This window comes from Lithobates pipiens, unplaced genomic scaffold, assembly GCF_037356315.1.
Source record: "Lithobates pipiens isolate NorthernLeopardFrog02 unplaced genomic scaffold, aLitPip1_a1.2 Scaffold_3, whole genome shotgun sequence".
NCBI classification, from domain to species: domain Eukaryota; kingdom Metazoa; phylum Chordata; class Amphibia; order Anura; family Ranidae; genus Lithobates; species Lithobates pipiens.
The window spans coordinates 38415530-38427434 of record NW_027507790.1 but is presented as its reverse complement, the minus strand read 5'-3'; the positions used below and the strand labels follow the sequence as shown (position 1 = coordinate 38427434).

General features: G+C 47.5%; 1 protein-coding gene across 1 annotated transcript; it reads left to right on the top strand.

Annotated features, from left to right (window-relative positions):
• Window positions 1–597: 597 nt before the first annotated feature.
• Window positions 598–6111, top strand: DYNLL1 (dynein light chain LC8-type 1). The gene is made up of 2 exons (XM_077461468.1): window positions 598–735; window positions 4086–6111. The coding sequence occupies exons 1-2, from the start codon at window positions 604–606 to the stop codon at window positions 4221–4223; spliced, it is 270 nt and encodes an 89-aa protein (XP_077317594.1). The 5' UTR covers window positions 598–603; the 3' UTR covers window positions 4224–6111.
• The last annotated feature ends 5794 nt before the right edge of the window (window positions 6112–11905 follow it).

The following is an 11905-nucleotide window of genomic DNA, read 5'->3' as shown; positions in this document are numbered from 1 at the left end:
AGGGAACGTGTGGGTGAGCTACGGGCCAATCAGATGCCGCGTGGGAAAGCGTGGAAGTAAGTAATAGAGCCGCCCCAAGGCGCCAAGCGGCAGTGTGTGAGACAACGCGGTGACTGAGAAGAGAAAACACCAGGAACACTGTGAGTAGAGGGAGCCGGAGCCCAGCATGAGAGATGGGGGAATGCTGACTAGAGAGGGCGGATAAGTGCTGCTTAGTTAGGGTGGTCAGTCATGGACTCTTCTTAACAGGAAACTCGTGGAAAGCTGAGGCAGCTGTATCCCACGGATTTCCCAGGAGGGACTTGTAGAGCTTTCTAGTAATATCTAGTGAGGCTACCTCTCCCCCTCCCCCATTGCTGCTGAGGGGGCTCATCATTGTCCTTGGTCTATAGCTGATTTATTAATTTTGTGTGTGTGTGTGTGTGTGTGTGTGTGTGTGTGTGTGTGTATATATATATATATATATATATATATATATATATATATATATATATATATATATATATATATATATATATATATATATATAATGTTGGAGATGAGGATGATCACAAGTCTTGTGGACCCCCCCAGATAATCTCTTGTCTCTGCTCGCAGGCCACCATGAGTGAAAGGAAAGCCGTCATTAAGAATGCCGACATGTCGGAGGAGATGCAGCAGGACTCTGTGGAGTGTGCCACCCAAGCCCTGGAGAAATATAACATCGAGAAGGACATCGCTGCCCATATCAAGAAGGTGAGCCGTCTCCTGACCTACCTGATTAGTAGGAGGTGAAAACCTAACCTCTCCACAGTCCCTTTTTCTGTCCGATCAGATTTCCCACTCCCAGCGGTCTCCCTCCCTTACCTGTTTGTTAGACAACGTAACTGGATCTGCTGTAGATAACCCATGGCTTGGCTGTTCTGGAAAATACCACAGCAAGTCTGCACTGAACAGCAACTCTGCTTTAGGGGGGTAGTACATCTGAGAATGTGGAAGGTGCAACTAACATATTAATATATCAGAGGATAGAAAAGCTGATTACTTCCGTTCTTACAATTTACTATGCCTGTAACTAGCAGTATTGTCTTTTTGACAACAATATGCATTCACAATTTTCTAGGTAGAACGAAGATGCATGCAAACCATAGTTTCATGTGCACCCAAGCTTGGTAGCCGCGGTTAGGATTTTTTATTTTTTGTTTGTTTTGTAAAATGTGCTAATTTCGCTACACGTCTCCTTTGGATCAGTGTGCTCTGCACTCCTGTAACCCATCAACTGACATCACAGAGCCGATGGAGGCTTGAGAAAAATCGCAACCATCTGGTTAGGATCCGCCCACGTGCCTGAGCCGGCCGCTACCGCCCCCTCCACTGCCTAGCGTTCCAGAGCAGACGGGTGACAGTCACTAGCTCTCTGCTTGGGGAGCCCTGAGAACTGAGCGATCAGCAGTATTTGATCAGTTCTCAGTCTTGGAGCCAGTGGGAGGAAAGATGCAGCATTGGGACCAATGCTGCATCCTGCTAGGTAAGCACAATTCCAAAAGAAAACAAATTGCTATACTTAAAAAAAAAATAATTACACTCCCCTAGGTGGATGCAGTATTGATCCGATGCTGCATCTGTCTCCCGCCAGCTCTGCACTGAGAAATCAAAGGCCGCTGATTGCTCAGTTCTTAACATTCTGTGAGCATAGAGCTGGGTACTGTCAGTCTCCGACTCGCTGCTCTTCACTTACTGTGAAGGAGGTGGGAGGGGCTGGGTCAGGCTCTCAGCAGACTGCTGAGGCTGTGCCAGTCCAGATTTCTGGATGTATCCTGACCACATGGTAGGGATTTTTTTTTTTTTTTCAGCCCCTGGAGTAATGTAAAACAGCAGGATTCAGCCTGTTCCTGGATCGCAGGACTGTAGAATGCTGTGATCCATAGACATATAGCCAGAATGGCTTTACCTATACACCTTTATAAACCAAAGACCCTTTTCCGCTTAATGCATTTCCTGCATGAAGGTTAAGTCAGTTGTATCGCACCCCCTCTCGTCCCCCTTGATACTTGCCAAACTTCTCTTGATCCAGTGCTATGTCCATCTGTAGCAATGCTGGTCTGTGTTCCTCTCCCCACAGGACAGTATAGTAGGAGCCATTGGCTCCTACTGCTGTCAATCAAATCTTGTGAGCGAGGCTGAGCCATGCTGTGTATGGCCTTTCGCACCCTAGCATATGTGCCCCCATAACAATCTGCTTATTCTGGTGGCACACAGAAGAGGAGTCGAGTGTTGTCAGGGGACCCCAGAAGAAGGGGGGTTCAAGCTGCTGTGTAATACAAGTGCACAGAGCGGGTAAGTGTAACATGTTACCTTTTTAAAAATCCTTCACAACCATTCTAACAATATGCCATGACTGACATGCCCAAAGCCTGCCATAAATACTTTCACGGACATGAGCAGTCCTGCCCAGTCCAGGGATTTCTCAAACATTAGAAGCTGTCTTCTGTGATGCTGCTGCTATAGGGTAGAGATGTGTGGGTTTGGAAAATTTAAAGTAAGACTGCTCCTGTGATGGGAACAAGCATCCTGGAACTTGGGCAGGACATGGCTGGAGTTTTTGGGTCCTACTTGAAAGTCATTAAAATACATTAAACTGGATAGTTTTCAAATGGTATTAGAGCCCTAACCAGAATAGTGTATTTTAATGAAAAGGACAACTGAATTGTTCTGAGATGCCTTTGTACTTTTTAAAAACTTTCAATAAAAAATACTGGAAATGTAGAGATGAACTCTGCTTTTAAGCATCCATGTGTATAAATAACAATGCTGAGCAATGGCACATTGAATCACATGGGTGTTTCCCTTTAGTCTAAGCCATCCTATTCTGCGAAAGCAGCCACTGATGGCATGATAGAGTGGGTGTTAGACTTTGCTTTTCTGTAAAGTCCCCTGTTGATTCTAAGCTGAGGTATTCTATGGGGAGCTTGGGGGAGACCAAGAATCTGACCATCAATGGAGTCTGTCCCTTCCTGATTGGCTCCGTTTGAATGGCTAAAGAGGATGCTAGTCCTGACCTGTAGGGGTCTATACAACCTTTTGTACATTGTTTTTACCAAAAGTATGCAGCCCCTTAAGCTGGGTACACATGATCCAAATATCGGCCAAAATCAGATGGTACAGTAGAAACGGGCTGGCTCAAAGCCTGGCAGCCATTGTCAACGCTGACCAGTATGTCTTGGTGGGGGTACAGCAAAATATTTTTATATATAATTTTTTTTTTTTTTTTGCTGCTGGGTTGAACAAAAAAAGCTTGGTGTTACCAGCCTTTAGTCTACTTGGTATCAATTTAGGCAGGCCCTTAAATTACATAGTTGATGGTAGATCTAAATCTTTAGAGCTGCCATCAGCTATGTAGGACTAGGACCTGCCTGATTGTATACAAATTACATGGATTTAGGTTTGACCTCATATTACCATATATCTATACAATCCAGATTGTATAGTGTACACAACCTGCATTTTAAGGTTGGTGGGAGTGCTATAGGTCTGCTGCAGGCCAGAAAAGCCACAGGATAAACCCCTTACCAATGTGGGCAGTAAAAAGGGTTATGAATGCTTTAAGTGCATACAGTTCAAATCGACTATTGTGAAACTTTTCTGTATTTCTTGTGCTTGGGAATCTGAAGACAGGCATGGAGTGCAGTATGGCTCGGCAACCATCTACAGGAGGGATATGCAATTAGTGGACCTCCAGCTGTTGCAGAACTACAAGTCCCATGAGGCATAGCAAGACCATGGCACCCAGAGGCATGATGGGATTTGTAGTTTTAAACAGCTGGGAGGTCCGCTAATTGCATATATCTGCTCTAGAGTCGCATCCATTTTTGATGTAAGATTGTTTGTTTGGCAGCTGCACTGCACAGAATTATCTGTATTAACCTGTTGAAAAATTGAAGGCAGTACATGTACTGCACTACTAACCTAAAACCAAATTTGGTTTTTACTCTTCGACAGCATATGCTAATCTTTGATAAGAGTTGCTACTTTTTGCAGTGTTTTTGCATTGTTTTTAAATTGTGAATTTTCAGTCTTGTATATTGACCCAAAATATTTTCTTCTAGGAATTTGACAAGAAATATAACCCTACATGGCACTGCATTGTGGGCAGAAACTTTGGCAGCTACGTCACACATGAGACCAAGCATTTCATTTACTTCTACCTGGGCCAAGTTGCAATTCTGTTGTTTAAATCAGGTTAAATTCCTGAAATAAATGGACTATGCAAATATTTTGAAAGTGTAATGACTGAAGGGAACAACTCCTCCTTTCCACAATGCCCCTCTGTATCTTTTGTTACTGAGATTTAATTCCTATGTATGTTCACTCCTTAATGGTTATAAAAAGTTTGTGAGAAAAAAAGAAACTATTTATTTTCTATGGTTTTCTAACATTAAATGTTTCTTTTTACAAACCAGTGTCCTGCCTATGCTACAGCTTTCAACTGAATAAGACTAAAAGTCTTGTGTGGATTCAAAAGTATTAATGGCTATCTTCACTATGTAGTAGTGCTACTGTATAGTTTATGGCAAGCATGCATTCAAAGTATGGATTCTTAAATTTATAGCCACCTAGGTGAATGCAAAGCCCATTGATTGCTCAGTATTTGGTGAGCAGACATCCAGTGACTCAGTCAGCAGCTTGGTTCTGCCCCTCTAGCACTCACTAGAGGGCCAGGCTGTGGGAGGGGCATGAGTGGCAGGCTGTTTCTCATCTGCCTGCTGAGGAGGTCTGGTCCAGGCATCTGGGTGTAAAGTTGGATCAGGCCAGAGCCCGGACAAGCTTGGTGATGTCAGGCTGCTAGTGGTGGAAACCAGGGAACAGGAGCGCACACCGAACTGCACTCCTGTGTTCCGCTGGTGAAGTATGGCCAAACTTCTCCTTATTAAAGTTATGGCTTTGTATCTGCTTGATGTAGTTATCCTGGGATCAGCTGCCAGATTGGAGCAGATATTACAAACTTGTGCCCAGGTGAAGTAAGGATGTAAACCTTTCTGAATCACTCTGGTTGAGGTTGGCCCCTCAGGAAAAAGTGGGACTGAGGAGACAAACCAACAGTGAGGAACCTTCTGTAAAAAAAAAAAAAAAAATATATATATATATATTATATATATTTTAAATTTTCTTGGTGGCTATGTTGAAAGTGGAACTTGAGCCTCTTCCCAGAAAATCTGTAAGGTGAACTTGCACTGGACCCCCTTCCCATCGTACCCTGTCCCGCTAACCTGGAGTGTGGCGATCACCTGTTCTGACAGATCGTATAGCCACTTTACCAATCTGGGGATTTGAAATCCCCACAACTTTCTTTCCTCTTCGCCTGCAGTGACAGGAAGGGCTATGCAGGTTCTGATTGGTCGGCGCTGACCAATTAGAATGCTTCCAAACATACCTCCTTATAAGATGTTTAGGAGATTAAGCTGTTGGATTTCTAAGACCTGGACTGGGGAGGTGGCTATACGAGGTCTCCTAGCAGGTGATTGCCAGGCTCCAGGTCAGTGGGACTTGGCTTAATGAGGAGGTCCAGTTTAAGTTCACATACAGATTTTTCTGTGAAGGTGAACTTGCCCTTTTAAGGTTGCTGTTTGGAATACTTTCCTCCTCTAACACTAATGGCTATTTAAAAATAAAAAATTAATACTCTACATTTCAAACCCCCCACCCCTGCAATCACCTAGGTAAATTGTGTAGTGTGGACTCCTGGGATATCTACACAAATCCCAGTAGTCTTCAGGTAGCTTTTTTTATTTCCCTTCTGAGATCATGCTTGAGTATGTGGGAAGAAAGGTGTATCCATGGCCCAGATATAGCTCAGCCTATGGGAGGTTGGAGAGGGGTGTCTAGTCCTTGAAAGGGCAGAGGGATGATCCTCTGATCTCAGAATCATCCCTCTGCCCTCTTATTTGATGTAACTCGAAATTGCGTCAACATACTTTCCGGTTCCTATTGATGTCACTTCCGGTATCGTGGAGCGCACGCCATGAATGGCATTTCCTGTATTCATAGCACCATGTTTTTATGCCTGATTTTTATCTTGCTTCTTGTAAGTATCCATTTTTATGCGCAATAAATCCTTTTCATAGCGGTACTTCACTATTTAGTCCATTCCTTTTCATTCTGGGTACCTGTTATTCTGGCAGTATCTTTTAACAAGGAAGTTTTGTTTGACGATCTGATGTCAAAGTTGCCATTCCTGGCCATCACTATTAACCTCTCTGGTGGTATGATTAGGTCTATTTGTAGGTGCTGAAAGCGGTACAATTATTTTGCATGGAAATTTGGCGTTTTTATATTTTAGGCCAGTAATTCTTAGGAATAACTCGCTCAAATCTGTCCAAACCAGAGTCTAGTAGACATCCTGGGTATGATAAAGTTTGAATAATAAAATCAGAAGTTGTAACAACTTTAAAATTATACCCAATAATGTAATCAAATCCACTGAAATTTGCTCAGTTGCAGAATTGTCGCCGCCATTACTTTCAGTGTTTGATCTCCCCACAAATCATTATCTCTCAATTCTGCAAGTAAATCTAATTTATTGCTGTTTTCTAGCTGGTCTAAAACAACTTTTGATGTAAAGGGGCAGTATTTATAATATAAAACTACATGCAGGGCACTGGACAAATCACTAAGGACAAAAGGGATGTGAAATAATTTCATACAGCAATATAATCTGTAAGATTACAGTATGCTGTATGTATTGTTTGAGTTTCACTTTTTGAATTTGGCCCCATTCTCCGTCCCTGTGTGTTGCAGGGAACGGAGCTCAGCTCCACGATGAATCAAGCGGCAGACAAGCTGCTCTCACTGCGGGGAGACAACGCAGGATCCAGGGGACAAGGTAAATAAGCTCTTCCTGGATCCTGCGATGCAATCCTGACTCTGGATCGGGATTACCGCTTTTGGTTCTGAAATTCCAGCCCGAGCCAGACTTGGGAATGCTGCCAGGGAGGTTAAGCCTGAAGTGACCCCCTAGACCAGTGATGGCGAACCTTGGCACCCCAGATGTTTTGGAACTACATTTTTCCATGATGCTCTGGCACTCTGCAGTGTAGTGGAGCATCATGGGAAATGTAGTTCCAAAACATCTGGGGTGCCAAGGTTCGCTATCACTGCCCTAGACTGAGGCTGGGGGTCCATTTTATGCGGTGAGTGGGGGCACAGGAGGGGGTGTTGTGGCACGCCAGAAAATCTTTTTTGGAGCACTTCTGGATTCGAGCACAACAGTCACTTTATTTGGACTTTGACATTTATTATCAATGTATTGTTTGCAATTTCATACTGTTTGCTAACATGGATCAGCGTGTCCATGCAGTGAGCCCACACAGTTAGAAACACACTGAGGGAATACTGTTAACCCTTTCCCTGCCAGTGTCATTACATATTTCTCTTATATTCACCGACTGACACAGCTCCTCTCTTTAGACCATTTGGTTGTTACGCCCCTTTTAGGAGAAGACTAGGCATAACATGTAATGAAAAAAAAAACGCAGAACTTATAGAGCCGGTCTCTTAAGTAACAACCCCTCACCCTGCAGCTTCAGTTTTATTTTGCCTAACGAAGAAGGACCTAGGAACCCGGACGGGCCCATCGGTCCATGTTTTTTCTGCTTTTTGCGCAAGATTAAAGATCCTATGATCTGCTATCGACAGGCTGGATACCCTTATAGTCTCCCCAGCCTGGCCAGCGAGCGTGTGCAGACCAGAGCTACGCGTTGGGTCGGCCACGACAGGCCTCAGCTCCAGCGGTGGTCGGTGATCGTTAAAGCTCCGGGGCACACATGCGACCGGGCTACTGATGTCTGTGTCAGTGGACCGGGCCAGCAGTCACCCCATACTGATCGGAGAGTGGGTCTGTTTTGGAATGTCTCCCAGCTCTGCAGGACTGGTAAATACAGCTCTCCCTGCTTCGGTGAGGCTGAGCAGCTGTGCATTCCCTGGGAGGTCAATTCGGGGGTCCCTCGCCTCCCTTCCCCCCCCTCCCTGTGGGGGATGCTGCATGAGGCCACTGAGCGGTGTGTGTGTGTCTCATGCAGGGGCTCTCACCTGGGAGGACTGCACTGGCTGGATGTGTGTGGACCTCTACCTGGGGGTGTCCGGAGGCTGTACCTGTCGATTGCTGTAGCGCTGTTCACCGCCATTCTTGCCTGTTTCACTGTCCCTCATGGTATACAGTGTTTGGCGGCCATCTTTCGTGGGGCAAGGAGCAGCATGCTTTCCTGTAGCTTGGCGTCCATCTTCCCTGTGTTTATGTCTTTTATACTGGATGCTCAGTGGCCATTTTCTTGAAGCCTGAACACATTTTTGGTCAGTTTCAGCGCCATTTACAGCAGCTCTGGACACCGCACTGTGATCTCCTATGCACCTGGGAGCTGACAAGGGACACAGGCACTACTAGCTGGACAGCGCAGAACCAGTCAGGGTGGTGAGTCCTGTGGGAAAGAGCCTCTCAGCCAGCAGCAGTTTGGAGGGTGGGATCATCACTGTCCTAAGTCCCCATCAGGTGGCAGAGTAGGGTCAGCATGGCTTCAGAAACTGCTTTTTCTACCCCGAAATCCAGGCAATGGTAACCGGTTCGCCTGCAGACTGTGCAGTGCCTCCGGACGATTTGTCGGCGGTCCACAATTTGTTCGTTGCCAAGATGGAGGCTGTGTGTGTGGGCACAAAGGTGGTAAAAAGCGGCCCTGGAACACCCCCCTCTGGGCTGAGCTCTGACGCAGACTTAGGCCCTGCTGAGGGTGGTGACCCCTGCTCTGTCATTTCAGATGACGCTGACCAGGACAACGAGGATGAGTCTCCGTGCATGACAAAGCACTTATCACAGCTGTGCGCGATACCCTGAAAATTTAGGAGCCAGCAGATACATCTGCTGATGTAGCGGTCCCGTAAGCCAGCCCGTTCACCTAAGGTGTTCCCGTATCCGAGTTATTTTGATAAGTTCATTTACAAGGAATGGGGTCGACCGCAACAGACCTTTTCGGTCCCCAAATACATGGCTGTACGTTACCCCTTTTAGGAGAGCCTTCTCAAAAAGTGGTCGGCTCCTACGGTCGTGGACCCCCCAGTATCCAGGTTAAACAAAGTAACCACGATTGCGGTAGAGGGGACTCCTGCCTTTGAGGACCCCACGGACAGGAAGGCTGAGGCAGTGGCTCGTTCCTTGTTTACGGTTGTGGGGTCAACCATGCGACCAGTACTGGCATCCACACTTGTGCCTCAGACACTAATCGAGTGGGCAAAACTTTTGCACCGTGAATTGGGTGAGCAACAGGCTTCTCCTGTCTGCATGGAACTAGCAGACCAACTGGTGCAAGGCCTGAAGTACATTTGTGACACAGGCCTGGATACCCTTCCTCTGTTATCCAGGGCTTCAGTGTCAGCAGTGGTGCTGAGGCACCCGATTTGGCTAAAATGCTGGTCTGCTGCCCAGGCATCCAAGAAAGCCCTCACGGATCTTCCCTTCCTTGGTGACCCGTTCTTTGGAGCCTCATTGGATGACATTAAAAATGCCACAGGTGGTAAGAGTACACTACTCCCACAGGCCAGGAAGGCTAAAGGAGCCATGCTGTAGGCAAGGGCCCTCTTTTTCCGCTCACAAACTGCTTTTTCGTCCGCCCAGGGCTTCGACCAAGCATCCCCAGCCCAAAAGGGCGACCTCTGAAGGACCTAAGCATCCCTGGAACCGCAAGCCTGCAAGCAAAAGTGCTACCGCATGAAGGTTTGCCCCCGCCCGCAACACGGGTGGGGCGGGAGTCGCCTTTGGGAGTTTGCAGCCCGGTGGGCCTCTCGGCTGTCTGACCAATGGGTCTGCGATCTAATTTCCTCAGGCTACAAGATAGAGTTCCTCTCTTGGCCGCAAAACAGATTTTCCCCCCTCCAGCATACCTGTACTCCCGGCTCGGCTGGAGACCCTTTTGGGGGCGGTAAGGCGGGGTGATAGTACCTGTTCCGGACTTGGAACGTTTCCAGGGGTTCTACTCAAACCTGTTTGTAGTCCCCAAAAAGGAAGGGGTATGTCCAATCTTGGACCTGAAAGCCCTCAATTACTTTGTGAAAGTACAGAGGTTCAGAACGGAATCAGTTCACTCAGTATTCTTTGCACTCCAGCAAGGGGACTCCCTGGCATCCTTAGACATGCAGGATGCGTACCTGCACGTAAGAAGTTTCTGCATTTTGCAGTCGGGGAAGCCCACTACCAGTTTGTGGCTCTCCCTTTTGGTTTGGCATCAGGCCCCTGAGTCTTTACCAAGGTATTGGCTCCTGTTTTGGTGTTGCTGCGGGATCGCGATCGTGGGATACCTAGACGATCTCCTCCTGAGAGCATCTTCCGCCTTAGAGTTAGAGGAGGATGTGGCAATCACCATGCAGACCCTGCAGGAATTTGGATGGCTGTTGAACCCAAAAGTCAGTGATCGTACCGACTCAGCGTTTGGAGTACCTAGGCTTGCTGCTGGACTCCATGGAAGCGAGAGTGTTTCTCCCTTCAGACAAGCTGCAGACTCTCAGAGCCGTGGTAAAACTGTTTATGAACCACAGGTGGTCGTTCTGCATGCGAGTCCTGGGACTCATGGCGGCCTCCTTTGAGGCAGTACGATATGCCCAGTTTCACACCAGAGTCCTGCAGAAGGAGATGGACAAAATGGGACAAATCTCCATTGTCCCTGGATTGGCAGATTCAGGTGAGCCAGTTAGTCAGGGATTCCCTGATCTGGTGGCTGAGGTCCCTGGCATTTCGGTCCGGGAAGACGTTCCTACCTCTGAAGTGGACAGTGATCACAACAGACGCCAGCCTATCCGGCTGGGGTGGAGTAATGGGAGTTCAGTCGACCCAGGGCCTCTGGTCGGTGGAGGAATCCAAGTTGCCGATCAATCTGCTCGAACTGAGAGCGATCAGGCTATGCCTCTCCACATGGTCGAGGGTATCCGATCAGGATCCACTCAGACGCCATGGCGGTGGCGTACATCAATCACCAAGGAGGAACAAGAAGCTCGGCCACCGCACGGGAGGTCGCTCACATCCTTCAGTGGGCAGAGCGACATATACTGGCCTTGTCGGCCATTTACATCCCGGGAGTGGAGAACTGGCAGGCGGATTACCCAAGTCGCCAGATGCTGGACCCAGGAGAATGGGCGTTGCATCCGGAGGTGTTTAGGCTACTGTGCTTGCGATGGGGCACACCAGATGTGAATCTGGCCTCCCGTCTCAATCGGAAGGTACAGAGATCTGTGTACAGGTCCTTGGGCAGACGTGCTGGTGGCTCCGTGGGATCAGTACCAGCTGATCTATGCCTTTCCTCCGGTGAAACTGTTGCCACGTTTGCTCCGCAGAGTGGAGGCCGAGGGCATTCCAGTAATACTGATTGTCCCAGATCGGCCTCAGCGTCCTTGGTACGCAGACCTAGTGCGCCTTGTGGCAGACGCCCCTTGGCAACTGCCGTTACAAGAAGACCTTCTGTCTCAAGGTCCGATTCTCCATCCTGCTTTACCATCGCTGGTTTTAACGACATGGCTATTGAGAGCCAGGTGTTGAGGAACCGGGGTCTTTCGGACTCAGTGATCCCAATTATGCTGAGAGCATGGAAATCATCATACCTGGAAGGCCTACATCTCCATATGTAAGGAGAAAGAATGGCGTCCACGCTCCTTTTCTATATCCAGGATCCTGCTGTTTCTACAGCAAGGAGTAGACCAGAAATTGGCTTTAAGCACCATTAAGGGACAAATTTCAGCTTTGGCTGTCTTTTTTCAGCGACCCCTGGCGTCTCACTCTCTAGTGAGAACTTTTGTTCAAGGGGTCTGCCGTGTAGTTCCTTCCGGTGCGCCTGTTACCTCCGTAGGATCTGAATCTGGTGGTGTCGGTGCTTCAGAAACCCCCATTTGAAAACAT

What these genes read in the sequence shown, in the direction of transcription:
- DYNLL1 (XM_077461468.1), top strand. Translation starts at nt 604, where the DNA reads ATGAGTGAAAGGAAAGCCGTCATTAAGAATGCCGACATGTCGGAGGAG. An exon ending in TCGCTGCCCATATCAAGAAG is followed by an intron (nt 736 to 4,085) that starts GTGAGCCGTCTC and finishes ATTTTCTTCTAG; the next exon opens with GAATTTGACAAGAAATATAA.